At 55.6% G+C, this 27715-nt stretch overlaps 1 protein-coding gene across 2 annotated transcripts in view; it reads left to right on the top strand.

Moving 5' to 3' along the window:
• The window catches only part of SAMD11 (sterile alpha motif domain containing 11), a 68740-nt gene that overhangs the window by 22953 nt on the left and 18072 nt on the right, over positions 1–27715 (top strand). For both annotated transcript variants that reach the window (XM_058039223.1, XM_058039224.1), the window contains exons 5-7: positions 3822–3946; positions 16758–16850; positions 23629–23796. In XM_058039223.1, coding sequence (XP_057895206.1) covers positions 3822–3946; positions 16758–16850; positions 23629–23796 — 386 coding nt within the window. The remainder of the gene's footprint in view (positions 1–3821; positions 3947–16757; positions 16851–23628; positions 23797–27715) is intronic.

Below are 27715 nucleotides of genomic sequence, written 5' to 3' on the forward strand. Positions count from 1 at the left end.
TGCAGAGAATTTTGAGTGTTTTCCCAGCTTTGCTTTGATTTGATGGAGCTTTAGGGAAGGTTCCCCACTCTGGTGTGGTGCTGGGTCTGTTCTCCATTCCCTCAGCTCTCCTGCCATTCCTGGACCTGTGGAATTCTGTCCCTGCTGCTTTGGGAGTCCCTGAGGTTCTGTCCCAGCTCTCTCTGGAGCTCCTGAGGCTGCAGGGCCAGGTGGGCTCTGCTGTCTGCTCCATTCCTGGGCATCCCAGAGCTGCCAGCCCAGAGAGGTCTGGAGCAGGGCAGGGAGAGCCTGAGCTCCAAAATTACACAGGATCTCATTCTGGAGGTCCAAATTCACACCAACAGCTCACCCTGGAGCAGGGCAAGGACAGCCTGAGCTCCAAAATTACACAGCACCTTGCACTGGAGCAGAACAGGGGGATTCTGAGCTCCAGAATTACACAGCACCTCACTCTGGAGCTCCACATTTACACCAACAGCTCACTCTGGAGCAGAGCAAGAACAACCTGAGCTCCAAAATTACACCAACACCTTACTCTGGAGCAGGGCAAGGACAGCCTGAGCTCCAGATTTACACCAATAGCTCACTCTGGAGCTCCACATTTACACCAATAGCTCACTCTGGAGTAGAGCAAGGATGGCCTGAGCTCCAGATTCACACCAACACCTCACTCTGGAGCTCCACATTGACAGCCACACCTCACTCTGGAGCAGCCCTGTCGGAGCTGCAGCTGGCTGAACCCCTCCTCTGCCGGGCACTGCCCTTCCCCTGGCTGGCATCTCTCTGCAGTGACCCTGCGGCTCAGGGCAGGGCACAGCTGGCAGTGCCAGCAGGGTGGCAGACGCTGCCCGGCTCCTTCAGCCTCACCCCTGAGGAGGATGAGGGGCTGGGAGCAGCCCCAGCACCTCCTCACTGGGGGCAGAGGGAGCTGCAGGAAGGGAAGGGCAGCCCCTGGTGGGAGTTGTTCCCATTTTGCCCGGGAAGGGCAGCCCCTGGTGGGAGTCATTCCCGTTTTGCCCGGGCTGTCTCCTTCCCCCGTGCAGTCTGCGAGCAGAGCCTGCGGGCGCCTGGCTGCCTGCGCTCTGCAGAGGCCTGACACTGATTTATCCTCTGCTTAATTGTCTCCAGCCATTAGTCTGCTCATCCCTCTCCTCCTCAGACATGCACTCGCTGCTAATGGCTGCAAATGAGGCACATCTGGGAGGGTTGTGCCAGCCTGGGTCTGCCTGGGCAGGCTGGGGGTGGCTGTGACCCTCGGGGACGTCTGTCAGCACCTCTGTGCCCACGGGGGTCACAGGCCAGCAGCCGGGGGGCTGGGGTGGACAATGGGGCTGGGTTCTGCCTGATTCCAGCAGTAAACTGAGGCTGGGAGGGACTGGGGTGGACAATGGGACTGGGTTCTGCCTGATTCCATGGGTAAACTGAGGCTGGAGTGTCCCTGTGCCCCCCTGAGCGTGGATTTGCTGATGCACCTGTGCACACCTTGATGGTTTTTATTTTTTATTGGGGTGGAGAATGGGACTGGGTTCTGCCTGATTCCACGGGTAAACTAAGGCTGGAGTGTCCCTGTGCCCCCCTGAGCGTGGATTTGCTGATGCACCTGTGCGCACCTCGATGGTTTTTATTTCAAACCATGGAAGATCAGGCAGCAGGAGGTTTTGGGGCAGGAGAGCAGCACGCCATGGTGTTTTTTGGGGGCAGGAGAGCAGCACACCATGATGTTTTTTTGGGGGCAGGAGAGCAGCGCTGCTGGTGCTGGTGGGGATGATTCCCTGCCCTGGGCTCCGTTTTCCCTGGATCCCTCCCGGTGTCCTGCCCTCCCTGGGCTCTGAGGAGCTGCATTTTCCTGCTGGGTGAAGAAACCCCTCGCAGCAGCTGAAGGTGTTTGCCCAGCAGCCTGCTCTGGGCTCCGTTGGGATGCGAGGCAGCGTGCAAATGCAAAGATGTAATTATCCCATTTTTCTCTTCCCACTCCCTGCTCTCCTGGCTCCTCTCCTCCGCCCTTTCCGGGCCTTGTGCTGATGGCAGCGTTTATCTGCATTTGTCCTCTGTCCCTGACAGCCGCTTATTGATTGGCATGATTAAAAAGAACTGATAATCACTTCACATTAATCCCATAAATGACTTAAGACACCAAAATATTTGCATAATGCATCTTAAAGGTGGCAGCTAAAAGAGGATAAGACCCAAAACTGCTTGGCACAGGAGAAATGGGCTTCCCACTCACCTGTGGGCTTGCTTAAGTAATGAGCCTCGTGCTTGCATAAGGAGCTCCGGGGGGAGGTGGGAGGCTGCTCGGGGGATTTGGGAGCCCAGCATCCCTGCTCCTGCTGATCCCCCCGGGGATGGGGATCCTGGAGGGAATCAGGGGCTGTTTGTGTCTGCAGCCTGCCCCGCAATCTGCGGCCAGACGCCCGCTGAAAGTACCTAAAGACTTTCTGTCCTGGGCTGATGAGCTTAGCAGCAGCTAGACACGGATTAGCTCCGTCCCTGCTGCAGCCGGGCCGGGCCGGAGCCCCGGAGCCGCTCGGGCCGGGCAGCAGCACCGGGGGGATATTTAAGGCAGATCAGGGCTGGGTAATGCTGCAGATAATGCACCCTCCGGGCTGCCCTGCCGGGCCCAGGTGAGGACACCCCGGGTGGGAGCAGGGCGGGAGCTGTGGCTGGGCAGGGAGGGCAGCGTTCCTCGTTTATTCCTCGTTTATTCCTCGCTTATTCCTCGCTTATTCCTCATTTATTCCTCATTTATTCCTCATTTCTGTCCTTTCTGCCAAGTGTCTCTCCTGGCTGTCATCCTCCCTTCAGAGACAGGGCAGGAGAAGTTGTCCTGTTTAGCTGGGGGTGAGCCCCTGGTGCTGTAGGATGGGAGCTCAGCATCTCCTGCAAGCAGACAAACCAAAGGGAGATGTTCCTGCACCACCAGCTCCTGCCACCTTCTTCTTCCTCCTCACTCCTTGTAGATCCTTGACTCGGGAATGTTTTGCAACTGGAGAGTGGTTTGCCAGCAAAAGAATTCACTACTGAGCTGCAGTATCTCCTACAGCAAATTGGTTGTTGTGTTCATTATCTCCATAGAAGGAAAAAAAAAATAGAAAAAAGGACTAACCCAGCCTAGTTAGCAGCAGTGTGATGCAAGGAGAGCAGGCAAAATAATGCTGAATTGCTCTAACGCAGTCTCTTTTCCCAGAAGGAAGAGCATTGTTTCAGGATCTGTTGGAGGGGGAATTGAAAATGGGTTTTGTAAATAAATCTATGCCCTCAGCTCTGGGGAACGCTGCTGCCCGGGCTCGTGGTGGGCTCCTCTCTGAGGAGAAAACCATCATTCAATCAAACCAAACAGCCTTTTGTCCCAGCACTGATGGAATGGAAAAACTTGGGTTTGCAAGAATAGAAGGGTGGCAGCTGATAGAAAACTATCAGTTATTTCAGTTCAAGTTTCCTATTCATTCTGGAGCAGCTCTGCCAATTCCTCCGCTTGCAGATTTTCCATCCTCGATGCGAGTCCTGGCCCACGCAAGTTCTCTCTGGCAGGGCTGGGATCAGGAATCAGCAGCTCTGGCAGCTGCAGGGCCCTTGATGGGAAATGAGAGGGGAGTTTGGGAAGGGCTCTGGAATCCTCAAAAATCCGGGAGAGGTTACGGAGGGAGGGAGGGAGGGAGGGAAGGAAGGGGCAATCCTGCAATCCAGCAGTGCTGCAGCACACAAAAACCTCTCCCAGCTGTGCTCACACTGGGGAAAGAATCAGTTCTGGGGTAATAGGTACTTCAGGTTCCTTCAGAGGTGGGGTCTCCCTAACGTGGGGTTTCTGTGCTCTGCCGCAGCCGCGACTCCGACCTGTCCAGCATCATCTCCAGCCTGCAGCAGGGCCGCCAGCTCGGCATGCCAGAGAGCCAGAGCCGCTGCGAGCTCAAGAGGAACCCCCTGGACGTGGGGCTGGCAGCAGCAGGTGAGGGCTGGGGCGCCCCTGCTGCCCCGGGCTCCTGGGCTCCCTCCCCTCCGCTCCCTCGCGCCTGTGCTGGTGCTCACAGGGGTCCCGGGGCGAGGGGAGAGATGGAAATCTTGACTCTGTGTTTCAGAAGGCTGAGTCATTATTTTATGATATATATTATTATTATTATTATTATTATTATTATTATTGCTATTACTATTACTATTACTATTATTATACAATTCTATATAGTATTATATATTATGATATATCATTATATATTATAATTATTTTATTATCTATATGGTATACATTATTTTATTATATATATTAGTTATTATTTTATGATGCATATAATATATATAATAGTTTATATATATATTAATATATATTTAAACTATACTAAAAGAACAGAAGAAAGGGTTTCATCAGAAGGAAAGAAGTGGAATGATAACAAAAGCTCGTGTGGCTCTCAGAGAGTCCAAGACGGCGGGACTGTGGCTGGCCATTAATTAGAAACAACCACGTGAGACCAATCACAGATGCACCTGTTGCATTCCACAGCAGCAGATAACCATTGATTACATTTCATTCCTGAGGCCTCTCAGCTTCTCAGGAGAAAAGTCCTGGCAAAAGGATTTTTCATAGAATATCACAGCTACACTCACTCCCCAGTCCCTTTGTTGTACTGTTGGATTTTTCCACGTTGCATTTCAGCTGGAGGAAATCCTGTGGTGCTGTGGCTAAAGAGGAAGGTGGGGAGGGTGGCTGAAGAAGGTGGGAAGGGTTTTGTGGTGCTGGAGGAGCCCTCTGGAGGTGCCCAAACCCAGTGGGCCGTGCCAGAGGAGCTTGAGGCACGCGGCACGGCAGCGTCCCCAGGGCTGGTGCCAAGTGAGGCAGAAAGGCCTCGCACGGAGCGTGATTGGATTTGTAATTTCATTAATCGCGGGTTCCCCACGCTGCTGCAGGGCTGCCAGCTCTCTGGGAGCACGGTGGGTTGGGTTTCTGGCAGGGTTTGGGTTGTGCCCTGGTTTGAAATGCACCCAGCGTGGAACCAGAGATGCTCCTGTGGGATCCTGCCCTGGGCTCAGGGAGGGGGGTCTGGGGGTGCAGAAGTCCACAAGCGGCAGTCTGGGATGAATAAACCAACGTCTGCTTGTTGATTGAAGGATCCTTCAGTTAGAAATGAAAGTTGAGGAAAAGCTGGGGTTTCTGTCCGTTTTTATAGTGTTTTATTCAGTTTTATACCCTGTCCTTCCGAATCAGAGCTGCACCTCCCTGTGTGCTGTTTTGGGCCTTTTCAGAAAGTCTGTCTGGTTGTGTTCATGTGTTTTGTCAGTCATTCTGCTGAGTGTGTGAGTGAACCCCAGATCCAGAGGGAGCCCCACACCTGAATATCTTTGGGAATGGGGTGAAAACTTCAATCACATCTTCAGGATGGACTCAGGAGGGGTTTGTGGTGTGTGTGTGTGTAAATCAGCCATGGCAGCTCCCAGACTCTGCTCTCACAGCTGAATCTCCAATCTCATCATTAACAATTTCCCAAAGCCCCTTTCCCTGTGCAGCTCCAAAGGCCAAACTGGCCATAAATCCATTTTTCCCCGTGACCCTGCTGCAGCCTGCGTGGCTCAGCTGACCCTGGGTGTCAGAGTGGGTTTCAGTCTTGTTTGCTTTGCAGAGAAGCTGCTGGGCTTGATCAGCATTGCTGGAATTCTCTGGGACCCATGGCATCCCAGAAATGCAAAGGGTTCTTCTCATTCCCACCAGGAGAAGGGATGAGGTGCAGGAGCTCTGACTCCTCTCTCGTAATTGGTGTTTGAGCTGCTCTGGTTTGTTTTTAAATTAGGAAACTGTAAGAAATGGCCTCAAGTTGTGCCAGCAGAGGCACAATATTAGGATGGGTTATTAGGAACAATATTATCAATATTAGGAACGATTATTAGGAGCAATATGATCAATATTAGGAACAATATGATCAATATTAGGAACAATTACTAGGAACAAGATGATCAATATAGGAACAATTATTAGGAACAATATGATAATTATTAGGCGCAATTATTAGGAACAATATTATCAATATCAGGAGCAATATTATCAATATTAGGAACAATTTCTTAGGGGAAATATTATCAATATTAGGAACAATATGATCAATATTAGGAACAATTTCCTGGGGGAAATACTGTCAATATTAGGAACAATTTTTAGGGGAAATATTATCAATATTAGGAACAATTTCCAGGGGGAAGAGGCTGCCCAGGGCAGGGGTGGAGTCACCACCTGGAGGTGTCCGGGTCACCTGGGGATGTGGGTTGGTTAATGGTTAAGGCTGGTTGGTTAAGGCTGGTTAATGCTTGGCCTGGCTGGTCCTGGAGGTCTCTCCCAACCTTTCTGATCCTGTGGAACGTTCATGAGTGAAAAGAAGAGGCTGAGGCGCCCAGGAGGCACCAAGGCAGTGACAAGGCTCTAAGGAATGACACGTTTGGGGTGTTCAGAAGGGTCAGGAGGGCACAGGAGGTGTCTGAGGGGACAGGGGGGGCTTTGTCCCTTTGTCACCTGTCCCCAGGGCCAGGTCCATTTGTGCTTCGGGGCTGGTTCTGCTGGGAGGGGAGCTGGGCCATGATGAATTTACACAGAGTTTTCAGAGGTGCTGAAGCACCGCTTGCTGTCACTGAAGCCATTTTGTTCCAGCCAGAAGGGCAGAGGAGCTTTGCCCGCAGTTACTGCCCCGTGTGCTGGGTTGTGAGAATCTCCCCCTCCTGCACACGAACCACGCTGAATAGATGGTGCTGGGGTTCAAGGAGTCCTGCCTGGGAGCTGCAGGGCTCTGCTCTGAGACGTTCTGGGGCTGCTGGAATGCTCCTGTGCTGCTCCACGGGTGGGACTGGGGGCCAGGCAGGGCAGGAGGAGCTCAGGGTGCTGCTGGAACGGGACCCAGCAGTGCCTGCTCCTCCCTGGCCCAGCCCCGGGGAGGATGGGGAGCAAGGAGAGCACAAACGGCACAGATGTGCTCGTTGCCATCAGAAAGGCTGGAGCTGGCTGCTCCGTGGTTAACGCTGGGAGGGAATTCCTTCTCTGGTTGGTACGACCAGGATTAGAGGCAGTGCTGTAGTTTCCAGCAGCATGGGCTGGGGAATCAGCAATATCACTGGGTCTGGATGGTCTTTGAAATGCAGAAATGGGCTGGAACGAGGGAAAAATAATTGTGTGTGGTTCTGGGGCTTTTCTGACTTCAGGAAGGCAGGAAAGGGCTCAGGGCAGAGCTGCCTGGGGCTGGAGTGAGGTTGGTTCCCCTTGGCACTGCCAGCCTGCACTGGGAGCAGCAGAAGAAGCCAATTTGGTGATTCCCCAAGCCAGCCTGCACAGGGGCCAGGCAGAAGAAGCAGATTTGGGGTTCCCCAAGCCCCCAGAGCAGTTTCCCTACAAAGCAGGGCTGGTCCCTCCTCAGCTGACCCTGCAGAGGATTCCCTGCTGGCTCTGCAGTGGGGAGTGCTCTCCTTGGTGCTAATTGCACTGCAGCTGGGGATGGAAGGGGAGTTGTTTTATCTCAAAAACACCTCAGAGGAGAGGAAAGGTGCATGGAATGGGCTCTGTGCTTCCCTGGGGGTCTCCAAGTGCCTCCCCCAGGCTGCTGTAGGGCCTGAGGTGGCCCTTGGCACCTGCTCCCCGGGCTCTGATTCATCCCTGTCCTGCCCAAAAATCCTGTTAATCTCTCCTCTTTCTCTCCTCACACACCCTCTGTTCTGCAGTGCCAGATTTCATGGGGTTCCAGTGGCAGTAGGACTATTTGCATGGATAGAAGTGGAGGATTCAGGCTCCCTCATGCTAGAGGAAGGTGGGTAGCTCTTCCCTCTCCTCCTTCTGCCCCTCGTGCTCAGGGAGCTGCTGTGCTGGCTGGAGGGGCTCCAAGAGGGCCCAGAGGGGAGACAGTGGTGCCCCAGGCAGGAGAAATGCCCTGTGAGCAGGAGCACCTGGGGCTGAGCCTGCCCTGCCTCGGGGGAGGCAGCAGCAGCAGCAGGGCAGAGCTCCAGAGAGGCTTTTCAGGGGTTTTGGGCAGTGCCATGGGAGTGACAAACCCTGAGAGCTCCAGAGAGGCTTTTCAGGGGTTTTGGGCAGTGCCATGGGAGTGACAAACCCTGAGAGCTCCAGAGAGGCTTTTCCAGGGGTTTTGGGCAGTGTGATGGGAGTGAGAAACCCTGAGAGCTCCAGAGAGGCTTTTCAGGGGTTTTGGGCAGTGCCATGGGAGTGAGAAACCCTCAGAGGCTTTTCCAGGGGTTTTTGGGTGATGTGATGGGAGTGAGAAACCCTGAGAGCTCCAGAGGGGCTTTTCAGGGGTTTTGGGCAATGTGATGGGAGTGAGAAACCCTGAGAGCTCCAGAGAGGCTTTTCCAAGGGTTTTGGACAATGTGATGGGAGTGAGAAACCCTCAGAGGCTTTTCCAGGGGTTTTTGGGTGATGTGATGGGAGTGAGAAACCCTCAGAGCTCCAGAGAGGCTTTTCAGGGGTTTTGGGCAGTGTGATGGGAGTGACAAACCCTCAGAGGCTTTTCCAGGGGTTTTTGGATGATGTGATGGGAGTGACAAACCATGAGAGCTCTAGAGGGGCTTTTCCAGGGATTTTGGGCAGTGCCATGGGAGTGACAAAGCTGAGAGCCTTGCAGAGCTCCAGAGAGGCTTTTCCAGGGGTTTTTGGTCACTTTGATGGGAATGACAAGCCCTGAGAGCCTTGCAGAGCCCCAGAGAGGCTTTTCCAGGTGTTCCTGTGTTCCTGGTGCTTTTGCAGCAAAAACCTCTCCCAGGATTTATTCTGTGCTCACCCTCTTGCCCAATCTTTCCACGTGGTGCCCTGTTGGCCAAGCAAGGGAGAAGGAGGAATTTTGGGCTGTAAAGAGCTTAAAATGTGAGAATTCAGAGATTCAGGTGTGAGAATTTGGGGTTTTATTACGTCAAAAACACCACAGAGCTGAGCTGTGTCCCTGGGAGAGGATTTATTCTGTGCTCACCCTCTTGCCCCATCTTTCCCTGTTGGCCAAGCAAGGGGCAAGGAGGAATTTTGGGGCTGTAAAGAGATTCAAAAGTGAGAATTTGGGGTTTTTATCCCCAGGGTGGATGCACAGCTGGCTGCTCAGGCCTAGCCCTGGGCTCTGTGTCCCTGCCATGGCCTTGCAGTGACCTGGTTTGCCTCTGCACTGAGCCCCAGAGCTCTCATATGCTGAGGAGGAGTTAATATTGGGCATGAAAAGGAATTGGGATCAGGGATGCTGCTGCTAATGGCTGGAGACAGCATCCCAGCACAGGGCTGGGCTAATGAGCTGGGCTGCAGACATGTTTTCATTTAGCTCAGCCAAACAACGGGCGTAAAAAGCAGCAGCCTTTATTGGACTGCTGCCTTAAATTGAGCAGAAAATCAGCACCAAATGGGCAGCCAGGAGCTGGAGGGCCAGGCCCTGTTGTTGGCATGTTTTACCCTGAAGGACAATTGTTTACCTTGAGCGTCCAGGCTGTGTCCCTGCCCTGCATCCCCGGCCCTTGGAGATGGGGCTCTGTTTCCCCTCTCTGGGCTCTGTTTCCCCTCTCTGGGCTCTGTTTCCCCTCTCTGGGCTCTGTTTCCCCTCTCTGGGCTCTGTTTCCCCTCTCTGGGCTCTGTTTAAATTTGGTTTTGCACCTCCTGAGGCTTTGCAGGAGTGGGATGTGACCAAGAGCCCTTGTAATACCAGCAGAGGAGCTGGGAAGTGGGAAAAGCCAAGGTGGAAGGGAGTGTTTCCTTTGGCTGTGCTAGCACAGGTCAGGGCAGGGTTTTGCAGATTTTTTTTGCTCAGGTTTTACCCTTGGCTTTGGAGCAGAAGGAGCTGAGGCAGGCCAGGCCCTGTTGTTGGAGTTGAAGGTTGGAAAAGACCTCTGAGATCACCAAGGCCAGCCTGGGCAGGGCTCAGCATCCCTGGTGGCTCTTGGTCTCTGCAGAGCAGATGAAGGAGGATCTGGGATCTCAGGGTGGGATTGTGGCTCTGTCACCGAGGGGACTGTCCTGCTGCTGCCCTGGCCCAGTAAAGCTCTGCTCCCACCCTGCCAGGAGCATCCCTGGTGGCTCTTGGCCTCTTCAGGGGAAATGAAGGAGCTGAGTTGGGATTTTCCAGGGTTGAATTGTGGCTCTGTCACCGAGGGGACTGTCCTGCTGCTGCCCTGGCCCAGTAAAGCTCTGCTCCCACCCTGCCCAGGCAGTGAGCGTTGCTTTGTGCCAGCCACGAGCAGATTGAGAAGAGTTATTCAGGGATGGAGGGCCGGGCATGGGGAGGGTTTTATTAATGATTTGCTGTGAGCAAGGAGAGGCTCAGCTGCCTCTTTCATTCATTTCTCAGCTCAGCACAATCTTTTTGTTCCCAGTTCCTTTTCTCCTTTGCTTCTCTCCCCTTCCCTGCTCTTCCCCCTCCTCCTCCTCCTTGCATTTCTTTCTTCTCAACCCCTTTTCCCCCCAGTTCCTTTTCCATTCCTAATCCCCGTGTCTCTCACGCACATCCTTCTTCCTCTGCACTCCTCCTCCTCCTCCTGCCGGGTTCCCTGAGCAGGTCCCTGCCCTCCCTCCCTGCCCAGCTCCTGGGGAAGGAGACAATTTGAAGGTTTTCCACCCTCCTTCCCCCAAGCCAATCAATGGGAGCCTTCCAGCCCCACCGGGGCCTGGCAAACATGAGATCAATAAGTTATTAGCACCATTCTGTCAGCTGTAATGTGCAGATTGATCGGGGCCGGGGCTCCTGCTCGCAGCCTGGCACTTCCCCAGCCTGATAAAGATGACAGATTAAGGGAATAAGAAAAAGGAATTAAGGAGTCTGGCTGTCAAAGCTGTCACGGGCTGCAGGAGCAGCGGGGCTTTTTTCAGGGGCCGAATGAGTGCAATTGGACATTTAAATGGTGCTAAGGGGGTCCAGCCCCAGCAGCAGCTCTGCTGGCCTGGCCTGGGCTGAGGGAACGCTCTGGAAGGGGCAGGAAAAGCAGAATTCCAGGGAGCTGGAGCAGCTCTGCTGCCTCCTGAGCCTGCAGGGGGACCGGGGTGCTGTCCCTGGGCCAGGGGACACCCCCAGGGCTCAGCGACATGAGGCCAAACAAACAGGCTTTGCCCAAGAGGCTTGTGCTCACGGCATCCCAGAGTGGTGGGAAGGGAATTAAATAAATAAACAAAATAAATAAATTAATAAAAAATTAAAAATAAAATAATAAAAAATTCAAATTAAATTAAAAAATATATGTTTTAAAAATTATTTATAATAAAATTATAAATTTATTATAAATTTATAATAAATAAAGATCCTTTATTTATTAATAAATAAATTAATTTAATTTTAATTAAATTAAAAGGGAGCACCCAGAGCCTTCCCTGCCATGGCAGGGACGCCTTGCACTGCCCCAGGCTGCTCCCAGCCCTGCCCAGCCTGGCCTGGGCACTGCCAGGGATGGGGAATGCACAGCCTGGCTGTGCCTGTGCCTCTGCTTTGTCACAATTCCCACTGTTCCTGCTCCTTTCCAGGCAGGGAAATGAGCCTGGACTTCCAGCCCACCCTCCCAGCTGCGTCCTTTAGAGCTTTTCTAAAAGAAAGTTGAGATTCACAAGTTTGTGATTGCTAAAAAGCCTCTCTGCAGCATATAAAATTAATTCACATCTCTCTCTTAAGTGCAGTATATCCTTTCCACGAGCCTTTCTCGCACTATGAATATTTACCACCTCCCTGTGCCTTCGGTGCTGGCTGTAAAAATGAATTTTGGGAGAGCCTGGGAGCCAGGGGGATGCTGGGGTACATTCCCTGATGGATGAGAGGCAGCAGGATGGCTCCAGCATCCCCTGCACCTCCCTCTGGGTCACCCCTGGGGCCTGGGTGTCCCCAGGGTGTCCCCAGGGTGTCCCCAGGGCTGTGGGCCGGGCACAGGGACAGCAGGAGTGGCCGGGCTGGGCTCACAGCTCCTGTCCCTGCCAAAGGAGAGCAGGGAGAGGCTGCCAGGGCATCCCAGGCTGGCCAGTGGGGACTGTCCTGCTCAGGGCTGCAGCTCAGAGCCAGGCACGATGGTTTTCCCTTTTTCCCCTCTCCTGAAGTGATGAGGAGGAGATGGAGGATGTTTTTCCCCTTTTCCCCTCTCCTAAAACGATGAGGAGGAGATGGAGGATGTTTTTCCCTTTTCTCCTCTCCTAAAACGATGAGGAGGAGATGGAGGATGTTTTTCCCTTTTTCCCTCTCCTAAAACGATGGGGAGGAGATGGGAGAGGGGCTGTGCTCCCGTGGATGCTGGCTGGCCCAGCCCGGGTGCTTTCCCGTGGAACTTGGCTCCGTTCTCTGTTTGCTCAGGGCTTTGTGCTCCAGGAATCGTTCAGAGCAGCCCCAGAGCTGGGTGGGGAGCGTGAGACAGGTCCCCATCCCTCCCCATTGTGAGGTTTGGGCCCAGACTGGGACCCTTTGCAGCCCCTTCAGCCAAGCCCTCCCTGATTCCCTTGCCCGGTGTCCCCCCGTGCCCAGGGGTGTCCCTGGAGCAGATCCCTGTGCAGGGTGGGACGAAGCCCCCCTGTGCCTCTGGGGATCCTGGGGATAGGGTTTCTAATCCCCCAGCCCGAGGCTCTGCTGGAAGCTGATCAGAGCCCTGGGCTGCTTAGCTGGGCTGGCTCTGCTCGGCGTGGGGAGCCTGAGGATTAGAGCAGCCAGGAGACAAAACATCCCCCGGGCTGGCTGCCGTGCCAGCTGTGCCAGCTGGGCAGTGCCCAGCTCCCGTCCTGCTGCTGCCCTGAGCCCTCACACACAGAGCCAGGGTGGGAGCAGCCCGTGCCCATCGCCCCTGACTTTGCAGCAGCAGCAGCAGACCCAAATCTGCTTTGCAAATGAGCTGGCAGAGCAGCTCTGGATGCCTCGGCCCCCTCCCAGAGCCAGGCTGTGCTTCCAGTGCCTGCTGCTCATCCAGCACAGAGCCCCAGGCAGGTTCTGCTCAGCCCTGCACCTGCAGGAGGGGCAGAGCATCACCTGAGAGGGTGGGCAGGCACATCTGGGGCAGAGCATCACCTGAGGGGATGGGCAGGCACATCTGGGGCAGAGCATCACCTGAGAGGATGGGCAGGCACATCTGGGGCTCTGCTCCCCAATCCCTGCACCTGCAGGAGGGGCAGAGCATCACCTGAGAGGGTGGGCAGGCACATCTGGGGCAGAGCATCACCTGAGAGGGTGGGCAGGCACATCTGGGGCCCTGCTCCCCAATCCCTGCACCTGCAGGAGGTGCAGAGCATCAGCTGAGAGGATGGGCAGGCACATCTGGGGCCCTGCTCCCCAATCCCTGCACCTGCAGGAGGTGCAGAGCATCACCTGAGGGGATGGGCAGGCACATCTGGGGCAGAGCATCACCTGAGAGGGTGGGCAGGCACATCTGGGGCAGAGCATCACCTGAGAGGGTGGGCAGGCACATCTGGGGCAGAGCATCACCTGAGAGGCTGGGCAGGCACATCTGGGGCCCTGCTCCCCAATCCCTGCACCTGCAGGAGGTGCAGAGCATCACCTGAGAGGATGGGCAGGCACATCTGGGGCAGAGCATCACCTGAGAGGGTGGGCAGGCACATCTGGGGCCCTGCTCCCCAATCCCTGCACCTGCAGGAGGTGCAGCACATCCACCTGAGAGGGTGGGCAGGCACATCTGGGGCCCTGCTCCCCAGTCCCTGCTCTGCCTCCTTGCAGAGCTCTGCAGCTGAGAGGGAGGCAGGTCAGGGCAGGGTTTAATATCACAGCTGAGGGTGAAAGACATTGTCAGTGGAAGTGCGGAGTGATGAAGCCAGGCCGGGCAATAACCTGGAACCTGGTGCCAGGTCAGAGCTCTGCGGGATCCTGGTGCTGCCCTGCCCCTGGCTGGGAGGGAGATGGGGCTGAGGTGTGTGGGAATGGCTGGGAATATATGGGAATGGCAGGAAATGGGCAGGGAATGGCCTGGAATAGCAGGGAGTGGCATGGCAAAAACAGGGAAAATCAGGGAATGGCATGGGAATAGCAGGGACTGTTTGTGAATAGCAAGGAATACCTGGGAATGACATGGGAATGGCTGGGAATAGCTGAGAAAACTGGGAATGGGCAGGGAATGGCTGGGAATATCTGGGAAAGCTGGGAATGGCTGTGAATATCTGTGAAAAGGAGTATCTGGGAATGGCTGTGAATAGCTGAAAATGGCTGGGAATATCTGTGAAAAGTGGGAATGTCTGGGAATACCTGTGCATAGCAGGGAATGTCTGTGAATTTCTGGGCATATCAGTGCATTGCAGTGAATATCTGGGAATATCAGTGCATAGCAGGGAATATCTGTGAATATTTGGGAATATCTGTGCATAGCAGGGAATATCTGTGAATATCTGTGAATATCTGGGCATATCAGTGCAAAGGGTGAATATCTGGGAATGTCTGTGCATAGCAGGGAATATCTGGGAATATCTGGGAATATCTGGGCATATCAGTGCATAGCAGGGAATATCTGTGAATATCTGTGAATATCAGTGCATAGCAGGGAATATCTGTGAATATCTGTGAGTATCTGGGCATAGCAGGGAATATCTGTGAATATTTGGGAATATCAGTGCATATCTGTGAATATCTGTGAATATCTGGGCATAGCAGGGAATATCAGTGCATAGCAGGGAATATCTGTGAATATCTGTGAATATCTGTGAGTATCTGGGCATGTCAGTGCCTAGCAGCCCCGAGGGAGCAGCGCTGCCGGCAGATGGGCCCGGGGGTGGGAGAGGAGCAGCGGGAGGGACGCGAGGGGGAACAGGAGCCTTGGCAGAGCTGTGAAAGCGAGGAATCTTCACTGCTCACATCCCAGGGCTGTCACATGGAGCCCGCGCTGCTGCCACCAGCTCCGTGCCTGGAGCCTCCTCTGCCTGCAGCCCAGCAGAGCCCAGACTGGAGCTGGCTCCAAAGCCACGGAGCCTGGCTGGGAGCAGCCCTGGCTGCGGAGGAGCAGGATGTGTGATCTTGCATCGGGCAAAGCTTCCAGGAAAATGAGCGCTGAGGGACGGAGCGCGGCAGGGAGAGGGACACGGGGGCTCTGGGAGTGCTCCTGCCAGCCCTGAGCTTGGACGGGGGAAACTGAGGCAGGAGGAGGAGAGTGAAAATTCTGATTGTGTGGACAGAGAACATTCCGATTGTATGGACAGAGAAAATTCTGATTGTGTGGACAGAGAACATTCCGATTGCATGGACAGAGAAAATTCTGATTCTGTGGACAGAGAACGTTCCGATTGTATGGACAGAGAAAATTCTGATTGTGTGGACAGGCTCTGGACGTGCTCCCTGCGAGCCCCAAGCTTGGGGAGCCGATGTGGCTGTGCGGGAGTTGTGTAAGGGGTAAACTGAGGCAGGAAGAGTGGGAAAATTCTGATCTTGTGGACAGGGTCTGGGTGTGCTCCCTGCTACTCTCGAGCCTGGGGAGCTGACGTGGCTGGGCAGGAGTTTTTTGAGGGGTAAACTGAGGCAGGAGGAGTGAGAAAATCCCAATTGCATGGACAGGCAGCCGGGATGTGAGTGCTGGGAGCTGTCAGGGTGCTTCTGTTCTTCCCTGGCTCTCCCCAGCCCCTCTGCTCTGCTGTGCCTCCTTGCCTTTGGGTTCTGCACCATCCCCAGTGCCAGTTCTGTCCAGGATTTGGTGGCAGGGTCCTGGCAGGCTGGGTTTGGAGGCAGAAATGCCTCTTTGAAAGCCTTGAGATGCCCCTTGGGCAGAGGCACCTGCTGGGGCTGCTGTGCTCTGCTCCCCAATACATCCCAAATAAATCCCAGCCACGGCAGCACCTGGGCTGCCCAGCTGCATCCCCGGTGCTGGGGAGTGATGCTGAGTGCTGGGGACAGTTCTTGGCTGGAAATGTCCCCTGGAACAGGAGGATGCTGTTGTTGTTGTTGTTATAAATAGGAGCAGGGGGTTTGTAACCTCCCTTAACCCCCACATTGCAGCAGCCTGGCAGTGCTTGGGCTCTCAGGCACATCCAGCCCTCTCTCTCTCTCCTCGTTTCTCAATTTTTTATTATTATTATTATCATTTTCTCTCCTTTAAGATGCTGCATCTTTAACAAGCCCTTGATAGACGAGGGTTTGGTGCTTGCAGTGACAAGCAGGCTCTTCCTTCCTGCCCATATGCACCATCATGCTTTCAGTTTCCCCGGCGTTATTAGGGAGGATATTGATTCCAAAGCTGCTCGGGGACGCTGTAATTGTGTCTCAGGGATTCGGGGCTGCTCCGAGGGCTGCAGTAATGCACAGGGCTCGAGCGCTTCCGTGCAATCCAGAGGGGGAAGATTGCTGAGGACCTTGAGGTTTTGAAGGAGGAGGAGGAGGGAGGGAGGGGAGAGACTGAGAGGGAGAGACAGAGACAGACACAGATACTGTGCTAGGAAGATTCAGAGATCTGTTGTGCTTTTTTTTTTTTTTTATCCCTTCCCTGTGTTGTTTTTTTCCTCCCCTTCCTCTCCCCCCCCCCAGTTGCTTTGCATCAGGGCATGAAAGGAGTGGAAACACCGGGGGGACAAAAGGCACCAGAGCAAATGATGAAACTCAGTAAGGAAATCAACTGGATTCAGAATTTATGGCTGGAAAACGTTGCATTGATCAGAGTATGAATAGTCATTATGTGCTTTTGGGCTGCGTGATTAGGAAAGCAGATCAAGGCTCTCAGGATGATGATTTTTCTTACTTTCATTTTTTTTTTCTCTCTCTGCTCGTAATATCAGAGTGTGTGTGTGTGTGAGGGAGAGCAGCAAAACAGCAAAGTGTCTCTGGTCTCTCCTGCAAAGTGCAGCCTCTGTGACACTGAGCTCTCTGCTCTCCCTCCAGATGAGATTCTAGGCAAGAGGAGAGTATGCTCCCCCAACAGCAGCAGTGAGTGTCCTCTGGAGAGCAAGAAAGCCCGGAGTGAGTCCCCAAAGGGTAAGTGCTGCTCTGCCCCCCATCCCCTTCCCCTGCCTTCTGCCTTCCCCCCGTGGAGCTCCACTGAGATGGAGGAGGGAGGGCTCTGGGGTGGGAGCTGTGTCTGGCACCGGGGCTGCAGGGGGAGGCTCTGCTTCCCTTTATCTGCTGGCAGGGCGCGCAGGGATTGCCTCTTAATTGCTGTAATTGCTTCATGATCAAAAAAAACCCGAAAAACAAAACAGGCTGCAGCCCTCCAGGTGGATTTCAGGGGTGTTCCTGCTTTCTCCAGGCAGAAATGTCTCGGTGACATGTTCAATGTGAGAGGTGCACACGGGCTTATCGTGCTGGCATCTGCTCCTTTAAAGGGAAAAAGGGAGCCTGCCAGGGAGAATGGGGCTGCTGAGTTTTCTCTTGTGCATTTATGGCACCGTTCCTATAGAGATGGAATCTGCAGAAGGTTTCTGTATTTAGGGTTTGGTTTGTTGTCTTTTTATTTATTTATTTATTTATTTTATCTCTTGATTTGCCTTCCAGTTCTTTCCTATAAACAGGATTTTTAAACTTTCTTTATGAGTGGCAAAGTGGGCTGGCTAATGGAGCCTGCAGTTAATGAGTTTGTCTCCAGGTTGGGTAAATGAGGTTTTGCAGGCCGTTTACTGAAAGGCTTTGTTGTTAATATCGGGCTAATGAGCTGTCAGTGATACCCAGCTCCGTGCCTGTGCCCAAACCTGCTCTCCCTGAGCACCCAGAGCAGCTCTGGGGCTGATCCTGCCCCACGGACCCAGCTGCATCCCAGGGACCCATCCAGGGCATCTCCAAGGGCAGCACTGTGTCCTGAAGCCTCCTTCAGCCCCACGTTCTGCCTTGTGGAGATGCACTGTGGGACCTGTCCTGCATCCTGGTGGCACAGAGCGCCCCTGGCTCTGCCCTCCCTGTGCCCACAGGATGCTCGGGGGGCAGAATTCTCTGAGAGGACTATGGAAAATACCAAATCCTCTCTCTGATGCAACCCTCTCCTGCCCATTAACTCTTTCATGGCAGCAGAAATGCCTCAGATCTTGCTGGGTTTAAACTGCTCCTCCTCATGTTTTCCTTGAATTTTTCTCCCATCTGCTCTATTCCTGTTATCTCTGAAATGTTTATGGTGGCTGTGCAGGTGAGTTCCAGGTGATGCTTCCGCAGGTTCATGCACAGATTTGTTCCATCAGGCATGAGGCCCCTGGGACACACTATTTATATTTATATTTATATTTATATTTATATTTATATTTATATTTATATTTATATTTATATTTATGTTTATGTTTATGTTTATGTTTATGTTTATGTTTATGTTTATGTTTATATTTATATTTATATTGTTTTTATTTTTATTTTTATATTTATCTGCGGTTGTGCCCCTGGTAATCCCAAGTTTGTGGTTGAGAGCTGAGTGCAGGGAACCTGTGGGGCCTGGCTGGGAATGGGCTGGACTTCACCCAAGCCAAGGGGTTGCTTTGGATTCATCCTGAAGAAGTGCCCGAGCTGGCACAGGTGGATGTTTTTGGCACAGGGTCAAGTGTTGTCACTCTGTTCCTTTCCTTTGGCCTCCTCACCTTTATTTAGTGGGCTGAGGAGCCCTGGCTCTGCAGGAAGCACTCGGGATTGAATCCTGCCCTTGGCTCCCAGGGCTCCAGGGATTCCCCAGCCTTTGAACAGAGGGGTACCAGGAAACCCTGAATAAAGCAAAGTTTTGTTCTCTGCTCCCACTTTGAGGTGAGGCAGAATGGAAATTGGGAACTGAGGCTTTTGCTGATCTCCCATTTTTTTATTAAATCCTTGGGGAGCCCCCAGAGCTGTGCAGGAATGTTAGCCCAGGCTGTGCTGATGCTGGAATTCATTGGAAGGGTGAGGGGCTGAGGTTTCTGTGCTGTGAAAAGGGGGTGACAGGAGGGGCTGTGTCCCACCCCAGGCAGCGGCAGCTCCCATCCTGCTGTGGCTGCAGCAGCATCCCTGTGCCATGGATGCCATGGGGAAAACAGAATCCCTGTGTCCCAGGGAGCAGGAGGCTCCAGCTCGTGTGGGGAACCATTCCCAGATGGGATGGGCCCTCGTGGGTGCTGCCCTGGGCTTTGGGGGCTGCTGCTGTGGGTGCTGCTGGGCACCGTGGGGATTTGGGAGTGGGAAGGGGGGCCAGGGCTGCCTGGAATTCAGGCTCCCACCAGCCCCACGTGTCCTGCTGGGGGAGCCAGGGCTGCAGCATCTCCTGGCACCCCTTTTCCTGCAGCCTGGGGGTCCTGGGCCTCCTGGAGGTGCTGCTGCTGCACCTCCTGCATCCCTGCGGCGGGGATGGGCTCCAGGCAGGACCTGCCCTCTCCGTGCCAGAGATCCAGGGCAGGATCTGCCCCTCTCCAGTGATCCCAGCAGGATCTGCCCCTCTCCAGTGATCCCAGCAGGATCTGCCCCTCTCCATCCCAGCAGGATCTGCCCCTCTCTATCCCAGAGATCCCAGCAGGACCTGCCCTCTCTGTGCCAGAGATCCAGAGCAGGATCTGCCCCTCTCCAGAGATCCCAGCAGGATCTGCCCCTCTCCAGTGATCCCAGCAGGATCTGCCCCTCTCTATCCCAGCAGGATCTGCCCCTCTCCAGTGATCCCAGCAGGATCTGCCCCTCTCCATCCCAGCAGGATCTGCCCCTCTCCATCCCACACTGGCCCTGGGAGCAGCTCTGGCTCAGGCACAGCTGGGCTGGATCTGAAAGAGCCTTTGGAAGGGGAGTCTTTGGAAGAGGAGGATGTGGAAGGGAAGGATGTGGAAGGGGCGCCTTTGGAAGGGGAGGATTTGGAAGAGGAGACTGGAAGAGAAGCCTTTGGAAGGGAAGGCTGTGGAACAGGAGCTCTGGAGGAGGCGCAGAGAGGAGCTCCGTGGCCCCGCTGGCGCTGCGCGGCCGCTCCTGGCGCGCCGAGGGGAGCAGAGGCAGCCAAGGCAATCCCTGCTGCTCCCTGGCTGAGTGCAAAACCACCTGTGGGGCTGGAAACCCTCCCAGGGCATCACAGCCCCCGTGCCTGCCCTGCTCCCTCCCCAGAGCTCGCTCCAGAGATCAAAGGGGAGCCCCGGCTGGGCTGGGGAAACGGGGCCCTGCCAAACAGAGCAGAACGTTCTGGAGCCAGGCCTGGGCTGCCAGGGCAGGGGGACACGGTTCCCCAGCGAATGAATCCTCCCCTGCCTGCCTGCACAGCTCCTTCCCCAGTGAATCCTCCCCTGCCTGCCTGCACAGCTCCTTCCCCAGCGCCTCGAGGCTGGAACTGGAGGATGGGAAAGGGAAAACTGGGAAGAGCGTTCAGTTCCTGCTGGAGCAGCTGGAGAATCCCTGTGGTGGGAGCCTCGGGGAGGTGGGAGAGCAGGCTGGATGGAGGCTGTGAGCAGGATGGATGGAGGGCTGTGAGCAGGAGCAGGCTGGATGGATGGAGAGGTAGGAAAGCAGGCTGGATGGATGGAGGCTGTGAGCAGGCTGGATGGAGGGCTGGGAGAGCAGGAGCAGGCTGGACAGATGGACAGGTGGGAAAGCAGGCTGGATGGAGGGCTGGGAAACACACCCAGGGAAGGCTCTGGGGCTCTCACCCTGCATGGGGGTGAGCTCACAGGCTGCTGCTGCTGCCATCCTCCTCTCTATGCTGCTGGGGACCAGTTAAACCAAAACAAGACCTCTGCTTAACAGGGGAGCCCAGAACCAGAGCTGGACTGCAGCTGAGCGGTTCAGACCCAGCCTCTGTCCATCTGTCCCTCTCCTTGGGGGGACACCCACGTGCTGGTGGCTTTGGCAGCTGTTTCCCCAGTTAGGCCAGGGGAAGAAATGAGGTTTTGGCCCTGTTCACAGCATCAGTGCCCCTAAGCCAGGCTGCTGAACGTGCCAGGAGTGGGCACAGGCAGGAGAAACCCCTGAGGCTGCTGAGCCAGCCCTGGGCTCTGGGCTCAGCTGGGTTTGCTGCAGGTCCTTGGGGTTCAATAAAGGGAACTTTGGCCTGTCTGGGGTGTGCTGCTGGACAGGCTGGGTGCTCCGGCCTCGTCTGCATTGCCTGGGCAGGATGAGCCTGGGGAGATGCCCTGGTGCAGCAGGGAAATGTCCTTGGCTGTGCAGGAGCTGAGTGCCCAGGGGCTGCCCTGGCTGTGGTGGGAGATGGGAGGGTGGGAGATGGGAGATGGGAGGCTGGGCTGGGCTGCTCAGGGCATGTGCTGGGGCTGCAGAGGGCCCAGCAGATGCCAGGCCTGGCTCTCACAGCCTGCCCAGGGCTGGCCAGAGTCCATTTCACACCTGGCGCCTGCGGGAGCTTTGGCAGATCAGTCTCCAGCATTACCCCTGGTAATGACAAAAGCAGACAGCAAAGCTCCAGCAAAGCTGGAATTACTGCTGGCTGAGTCATGTGAAATCTCCCAAGTTTTAAGCGTGGAAATCCAGCCTTTCCCTGGATTCCTCCTTCCTCCTAGCCTCCCCTCTCAGCCACCCCCGTTGTCCCTCCCCTCCCTGCACCTGAAATCTGCTCTGCGGCTGATCCCGTGGAGTTTATGGTAATTAAGTGTTATTAAATCCCCTCCCCCCTCCCTTTTCTTTGCTCTAATGACACAGCTGTGGGGGGAGAAGAAAAAAAATAAATAAATCAGTGTTTTTCTAAATCAGGTCTGTGGCTTTGCTCCTGAGACCTTTGGGTAAGAGCATCAGGAGGGAGCTGAGGCAGTGAGCTCCTGCATCCCTGGGGCACGAGGAGGAGGAGGAGGAGGGAATCCTCCCTGCTGGGAAGAGACCTGGAAGGGAATTCTGCCCTCTCCTCCCTGCCCCGCTGCTGCCAGGGCTGCCCTGCAGGTTTGGGATGGGGTTGGGGGAGCAGGGCTGTTCCCAGAGCAGCCCCTGCCCTGCCCTCGGGCTCTGGGTAGGCAGCAGCGGGCAGATGTGGGTCACTGGGGCATGGCTGGGGCTGCAGGGCAGCCAGAGTGCTGTGTGAGCAGAGCCCTGGCCCTGCTGCAGGGCTGCGCTGAGCTGGAGGCATTTCCCTGCTGCTCTTGGCAGCCGGGGATGCAGCCCTGCCGTGCGGAAACGGTGTGCAGCTCGGAGGAGGATTATTATTATTATTATTATTATTATTATTATTATTATTATTATTATTATTATTATTATTATTATTATTATTATTATTTCAATAACCGTAATTGCAATCATTATTATTGTTGTTATAGTTACTCATTATTCATTGTTATTTATTTTTCTATTTTATTATTGTTATAATTTATTATTGGGATGATGATGAGATGATGGTGATATGATGAGATGATGATATCATGATGATGATGATGATGATATCATGATGATGATGATGGTATTATGGTGATGATGATGATGATATTATGATGATGATATCATGATGATGATGATGATATTATGGTGATGATGATGATGATGATGATGTCATGACGATGATGATGATATTATGATGATGATGATATTATGGTGATGATGATGATGATGATGTTTCCCTCCCGTATTTTGGGGAGGGGGTGGTGGTCTCATTACAGCCCATGGAAAGTTTCACCCCCAAAGGCTGAGCCCCATGGGTTGGGTCAGACCAAGGCAGCGCCAGCCCCTGAGCTGCCCCGTTTCTGAGCCCCTGTGTGTGCTGGGCTGTTCCTGCTGCCCCTTTCCTGATGGGAGCCCCTCTCTCAGCCCCCAGCAGCATTTCCAGTGCCGTGCTGTGGCAGGTGCCACCCCGTGAGCCCTGCGCAGGAATTGGGCACGCAGGAGGGTGGCCCTGTCCGTGCCAGCCCTGCCACCCCTCCCCTGTGCCTGGGAGTTCCTCTGTGGGTAATGAAAAGGCTTTGCCTGTGGGAGAGAGGCGAGATAAAGCAGTGCTGGAGCAGCCGGGGCGGAGAGCAGTAATTACTGAGAGCTGTGCTTACAGTAAACACAAACCCCTGCGGTTTTCCTGCCAGCCCGGGATCCCTCGGGCACTGCACGGGCAGGGAGGGGCTTTGGGAGCCCCCCCAGAGGGGAAACAGGCGGCTCTGAGGTGTCCTGCTGAGGGCTGGGCGGGTGGGTGGCAGCACTGACCCTGCGGTGGGTGGCACTGTCCCTTTGGTGGGTGTGTCAGCACTGTCAGGCCTTGCTCTGCTGAGTTCTGAATTACCAACAGGCTTCTCAGTTCTTACAAGGAAAGAATTCCCTCACATTCACAGAATTCCCCCAAATTCTCAGAATCCCCAGGTTGGAAGAGACCTCCAAGACCACTGAGTCCAGCTCAGCCCCAACACCTCAACTAAACCTTGGCACCCTGGACTCCTTTGGGATGGGTTTGGGAGATGTTCCTGAGCTCTTGACTCATTTGGGATGGATCTGGGAGATGTCCCTAAGCCCTAGACTCCTTTGGGATGGGTTTGGGAGATGTTCCTGAGCTCTTGACTCACTTGGGATGGGTTTGGGAGATGTTCCTGAGCCCTAGACTCCTTTGGGATGGGTCTGGGAGATGTTCCTGAGCTCTGGACTCACTTGGGATGGGTTTGGAAGATGTTCCTGAGTCCTGGATTCCTTTGGGATAGGTCTGGAAGATGTTCCTGAGCCCTGGTCTCATTCCAGAACATCATCACCTTTCTGTAAAAACCTTCTTCCCAACCTCCAGCCTGAATTCCCCTCGGTGCAGCCAGCACATCCCCTCTGGCACTCCCCATAAATACCCAGTGTGAGCGGACACCCAGCTGTCCTGCAGGCAGAGCCCGTGTCCCAGCAGCCCCATTTCCCCGGGGCTGAGCGTGTCCGTGTGTCCGTCTGTCCCCAGAGACGTCGCAGACGCCGGCGCTGGAGGAGGTGGCGCAGATGACCCCCGAGGAGCACTACAGGCGCATGATGTCCGCCCTCAACGAGCACGGCTCCTTCGAGGAGCAGCAGCAGCAGCAGCAGCGCCTCTTCCAGCTGGCCAACAGCATGGCAGTGCCCAGCCACGGGGGTAGGCACGGCCGGCACGGGCACGGGGGCTGCTGACACGGGGGAGTGGCACGGGGGCGGCCCCGAGCCCTGGGGCTGTTTGGGGTGGATCTGGGAGATGTTCCCGAGCCCTGGGGCTGTTTGGGATGGATCTGGGAGATGGTCCTGAGCCCTGGGGCTGTTTGGGATGGGCTTGGGAGATGTTCCTGAGCCCTGGGGTTGTCTGGGATGGATCTGGGAGATGGCCCTGAGCTCTGGACTGCTTTGGGATGGGTCTGGGAGATGGTTTGGAGGGAGCTGGCTGCGTCCAGCACGTCCTGGGCTGTGCCTAAAGGGGGCACCAGGAGGTTGCAGGATCATGAGCATCCCTGCACAGGTAGAGCATCCCTGCACAGGTAGAGAGCATCCCTGCACAGGTAGAGCATCCCTGCACAGGTAGAGCATCCCTGCACAGGTACAGCATCCCTGCACAGGTAGAGCATCCCTGCACAGGTACAGCATCCCTGCACAGGTAGAGCATCCCTGCACAGGTAGAGCATCCCTGCACAGGTACAGCATCCCTGCACAGGTAGAGCATCCCTGCACAGGTAGAGCATCCCTCCAGAGGTAAAACATCCCTGCACAGGTGGAGAGCAGGGCTGGCACGTCCTGCCTGCCTCAGGAGCAGCGGCAGCCCCAGCAGAGCATGGCTGGAGCTGCAGGAGGATCTGTGCTCCCGGTGTGAATCCCCAGGGCTCCTTGTTAGGTTAATGAAGAGGCTGTCTTCTTTCCACTCTGTTTGATTTGATTGGCTTCTCCGGGGGCAGCGAGGATTGCTGTGGAGGAAGGATTTGCTTATCAGCACAGGCACAAACACAAACCTGCCCCGGCCCCGTGGGGAGGTGGCAGCAGCTGGGGCTGGGGCTGGGCTGTGCCAGGCACTGCAGAGCCCCTGCAAACCCAGCTCTGGTGGCTGAGTTTGTGTGCCACGGGGCCGGGATGGCACATAGCATGCACAGAGGGTGACAAAAGGGTGGCACTGAATATTCAGACTGGAGCCTGGCAGGGCTCGGGCACAGCACAGAGTGTGGGGTGGCACCGGGGCTGGCACAGACACTGGCCCTGGTGGCTGCTGGCCACAGGGACGTGTCCATCCCTCCGGAGTGTGCTGGGGGACAGCTGGGTCACCCCTGCCCCCAGAATAACGAGAGGAGCTCATTACCTTGAGAGCCCGGCGTGTTTTTGTGGTGATGATTAAATTCCCTCATCAGCATTTGGGGGGGGTCACGCTGGGGTTTGGGGGGAGAAGGAGCCTGCACAGGCACACTGGCTGGGGGAGCTCTGACAAGACAAAACTTAGTGTATTTTTGGATTGTCTCCACACCACGGGGCTCTGGTTGGGCTATAAATTATTAGTGCCAGTACAAAGCGCAGTTTATCTGCGGGCTCACACGGAGGCACCAATAACATTAATAATTTAAAAAATGTTAATAATTTAGAAATCTTTTTTTTTTTTTTAATTGCTTTCCAGCCCCCCCCCCTCCCCTCCTCCTCCCCCGTTCTCCCAGTGGCATTCATCCCACATTCTGAATTCAGTCTGTCTCCGTGCCTGGAACCTCCATCCGCCAGCGTCCCTCTGTCAATCAATCTGATTTCCCAACTGTCAGGGTGGGATTGTAAATAACAGATCCTCGGGGGGGCGCGGGCAGCAGGCAGGAGGGGAAGGCAGGGAGAGGAGGGGGTGCGAGCGGGGGTTGTTGCGGTCACTCAGGATCAATGCGGCTCCTGCAGCTGGCTGCGCGCCAGCCCTCTAAATTACAGCCGCCGTGGCAATCAGCGCTGACCTGGGCTTTTCAGATAATTAATTTATAAACATTGCAAGGTTGCACGCTCTGCCTGCCTCGGCCAATTCTCGGGGTTTTTTTCTTTTCTGTGATCTGATGGTGTTTGGCTGTTCCTTGCGTGCTCGTGCAGTTCAGAATGGTTTCAGTGTTTGTCCCCCTGTCTGGGGCAGGAATGTGGGCAGGAATTGGGCACTGCTGTCCCCCTGTCCAGGGCAGGAGTTGGGCACTGCTGTACCCCTGTCCAGGGCAGGAATTGGGCACTGCTGTCCCCCTGTCCAGGGCAGGAGTTGGGCACTGCTGTACCCCTGTCCAGGGCAGGAATTGGGCACTGCTGTCCCCCTGTCCAGGGCAGGAATTGGGCACTGCTGTACCCCTGTGTGGGGCAGGAATGTGGGCAGGAATTGGGCACTGCTGTCCCCCTGTCTGGGGCAGGAATTGGGCACTGCTGTACCCCTATCCAGGGCAGGAATTGGGCACTGCTGTCCCCCTGTCCGGGGCAGGAATTGGGCACTGCTGTCCCCCTGTCTGGGGCAGGAATGTGGGCAGGAATTGGGCACTGCTGTCCCCCTGTCCAGGGCAGGAATTGGGCACTGCTGTCCCCCTGTCCCCCTTGCTGCCAGCACAAACAGCAGCTGTGGGAACGTTCCCAGCCCAGCACGGGGCTCCAGCCCTGAGCATCACCACGTTGGTGTTGGATGCTGTGGTTGATGGAGCTCAGGCTGGGCTGGGCACACCTTGGTGCCAGGAGGGCTGGCTGGGATTTGCAGAAAGAGCCTGGTGGGGGAAAGGGAGACACAGAGATGGGAAGTGTGGCGTTCCCAGGGTTTGCAGTGCTCCTACAGCTCTGCAGTGGGAAGAGGTGCATGAGGTGCATGTGCTGCTGAGTGTGAGGGCTCTGAGGGTCGGTGCTGGAGCTGATGCTGCCCAGGCTGTGCCCGGGGAGGTAAATCTGCCCGTGCTGCTGCTCTCCCCAGCTGTGCTGTGGTTTCCTGTGGCACGCTGATGGTGTCAGGGAGGTTTCCTCTGCGGGGATGTTTCCTGTGCACCATGTGAAGGGCAGCAGAGGCTCTGGGTGGGGTGTGAGCTGTGTGCAGGGGGATTTCACACTGATACCGGCACTGAGGGACTCCTGGCACAGGCGTGTCCACGTCACTTGTTCCCTGGGCCCAGGGCAGGGCACCTGGGCTGTACCTGCATCACCTGCCCCTCCCTGGGGCCCCTTGTGTGCATGTGTGATTCTGGCCTTGCCTGCTCTGTCCATCCCAGGGCACCGTGTGGGCTGCACTGACCCCCCAAGGGGCCGTGCAGGTGTCACAGGGCAGGGTGACACAGTTATTGCAGGCTCGGTGTCACAAATGTCACAGGCAGGGTGTCACAGGCAGGGTGACCTGGCTATCACAGGCAGGGTGTCACAGGTGTCCCGAGCAGGGTGACACAGGCAGGGTGTCACAGGTATTACAGGCAGGGTGACACATGTGACACTCCTGCCATGGTCTCAGGGCAGTGCAGGCTGAACGAGGGCTGCGTTTCCCCCTCACCTGCAGCTGTCTCGGGGCACTGCTCGGGATAGGAGGGGGGTCCCCTTCTGTGCCCCATGCTCAGCTGCTCGGGGCCCGGCCCTTCCCTGTGCTGGGCGGGTTCAGCGCTGCGGAGCCCCCGGGGCACGGAGAGCCCCGACAGACTCGTTGGGAGCGGGGCAGGTGCCAGCGCGGCTCCGCTCGGGACCGGCCGGGAGAGGGAGCGCGGGCAATGAACGCCGCGCTCTCCTCCCGCTCCCCTCGCTTCCATCCATCCCTCCTTCCATCCTTCCCTCCCTTTTTTCCGCTCCTTCCCTGCCTCCCTCCCTCCGGCAGGAAGGCAATTAAGCCGCAAATCCACCCCCCTGCCGTAGTTGCACAATTTCCTCCGCCGCCCGACTCCCAGGGCGGCGGGGGCGGATCGGAGCCGGGGCCGCCGGGTGAGAGCCGAGTGCGAGCCGGGGCCGCCGCTCCCCGCCGGGCTCCGCCGCCGCCCCGGCGCCCGAGAGCCGCCCCGAGCCGCGGGCTGGCCCCGGGGAAGGGGAGACAGACCGGGGAAGGGGAGACAGACCGGGGAAGGGGGAACGGACCGGGAAGGGGG

Source organism: Melospiza georgiana, chromosome 22 (genome assembly GCF_028018845.1).
Source record: "Melospiza georgiana isolate bMelGeo1 chromosome 22, bMelGeo1.pri, whole genome shotgun sequence".
Classification (NCBI taxonomy): domain Eukaryota; kingdom Metazoa; phylum Chordata; class Aves; order Passeriformes; family Passerellidae; genus Melospiza; species Melospiza georgiana.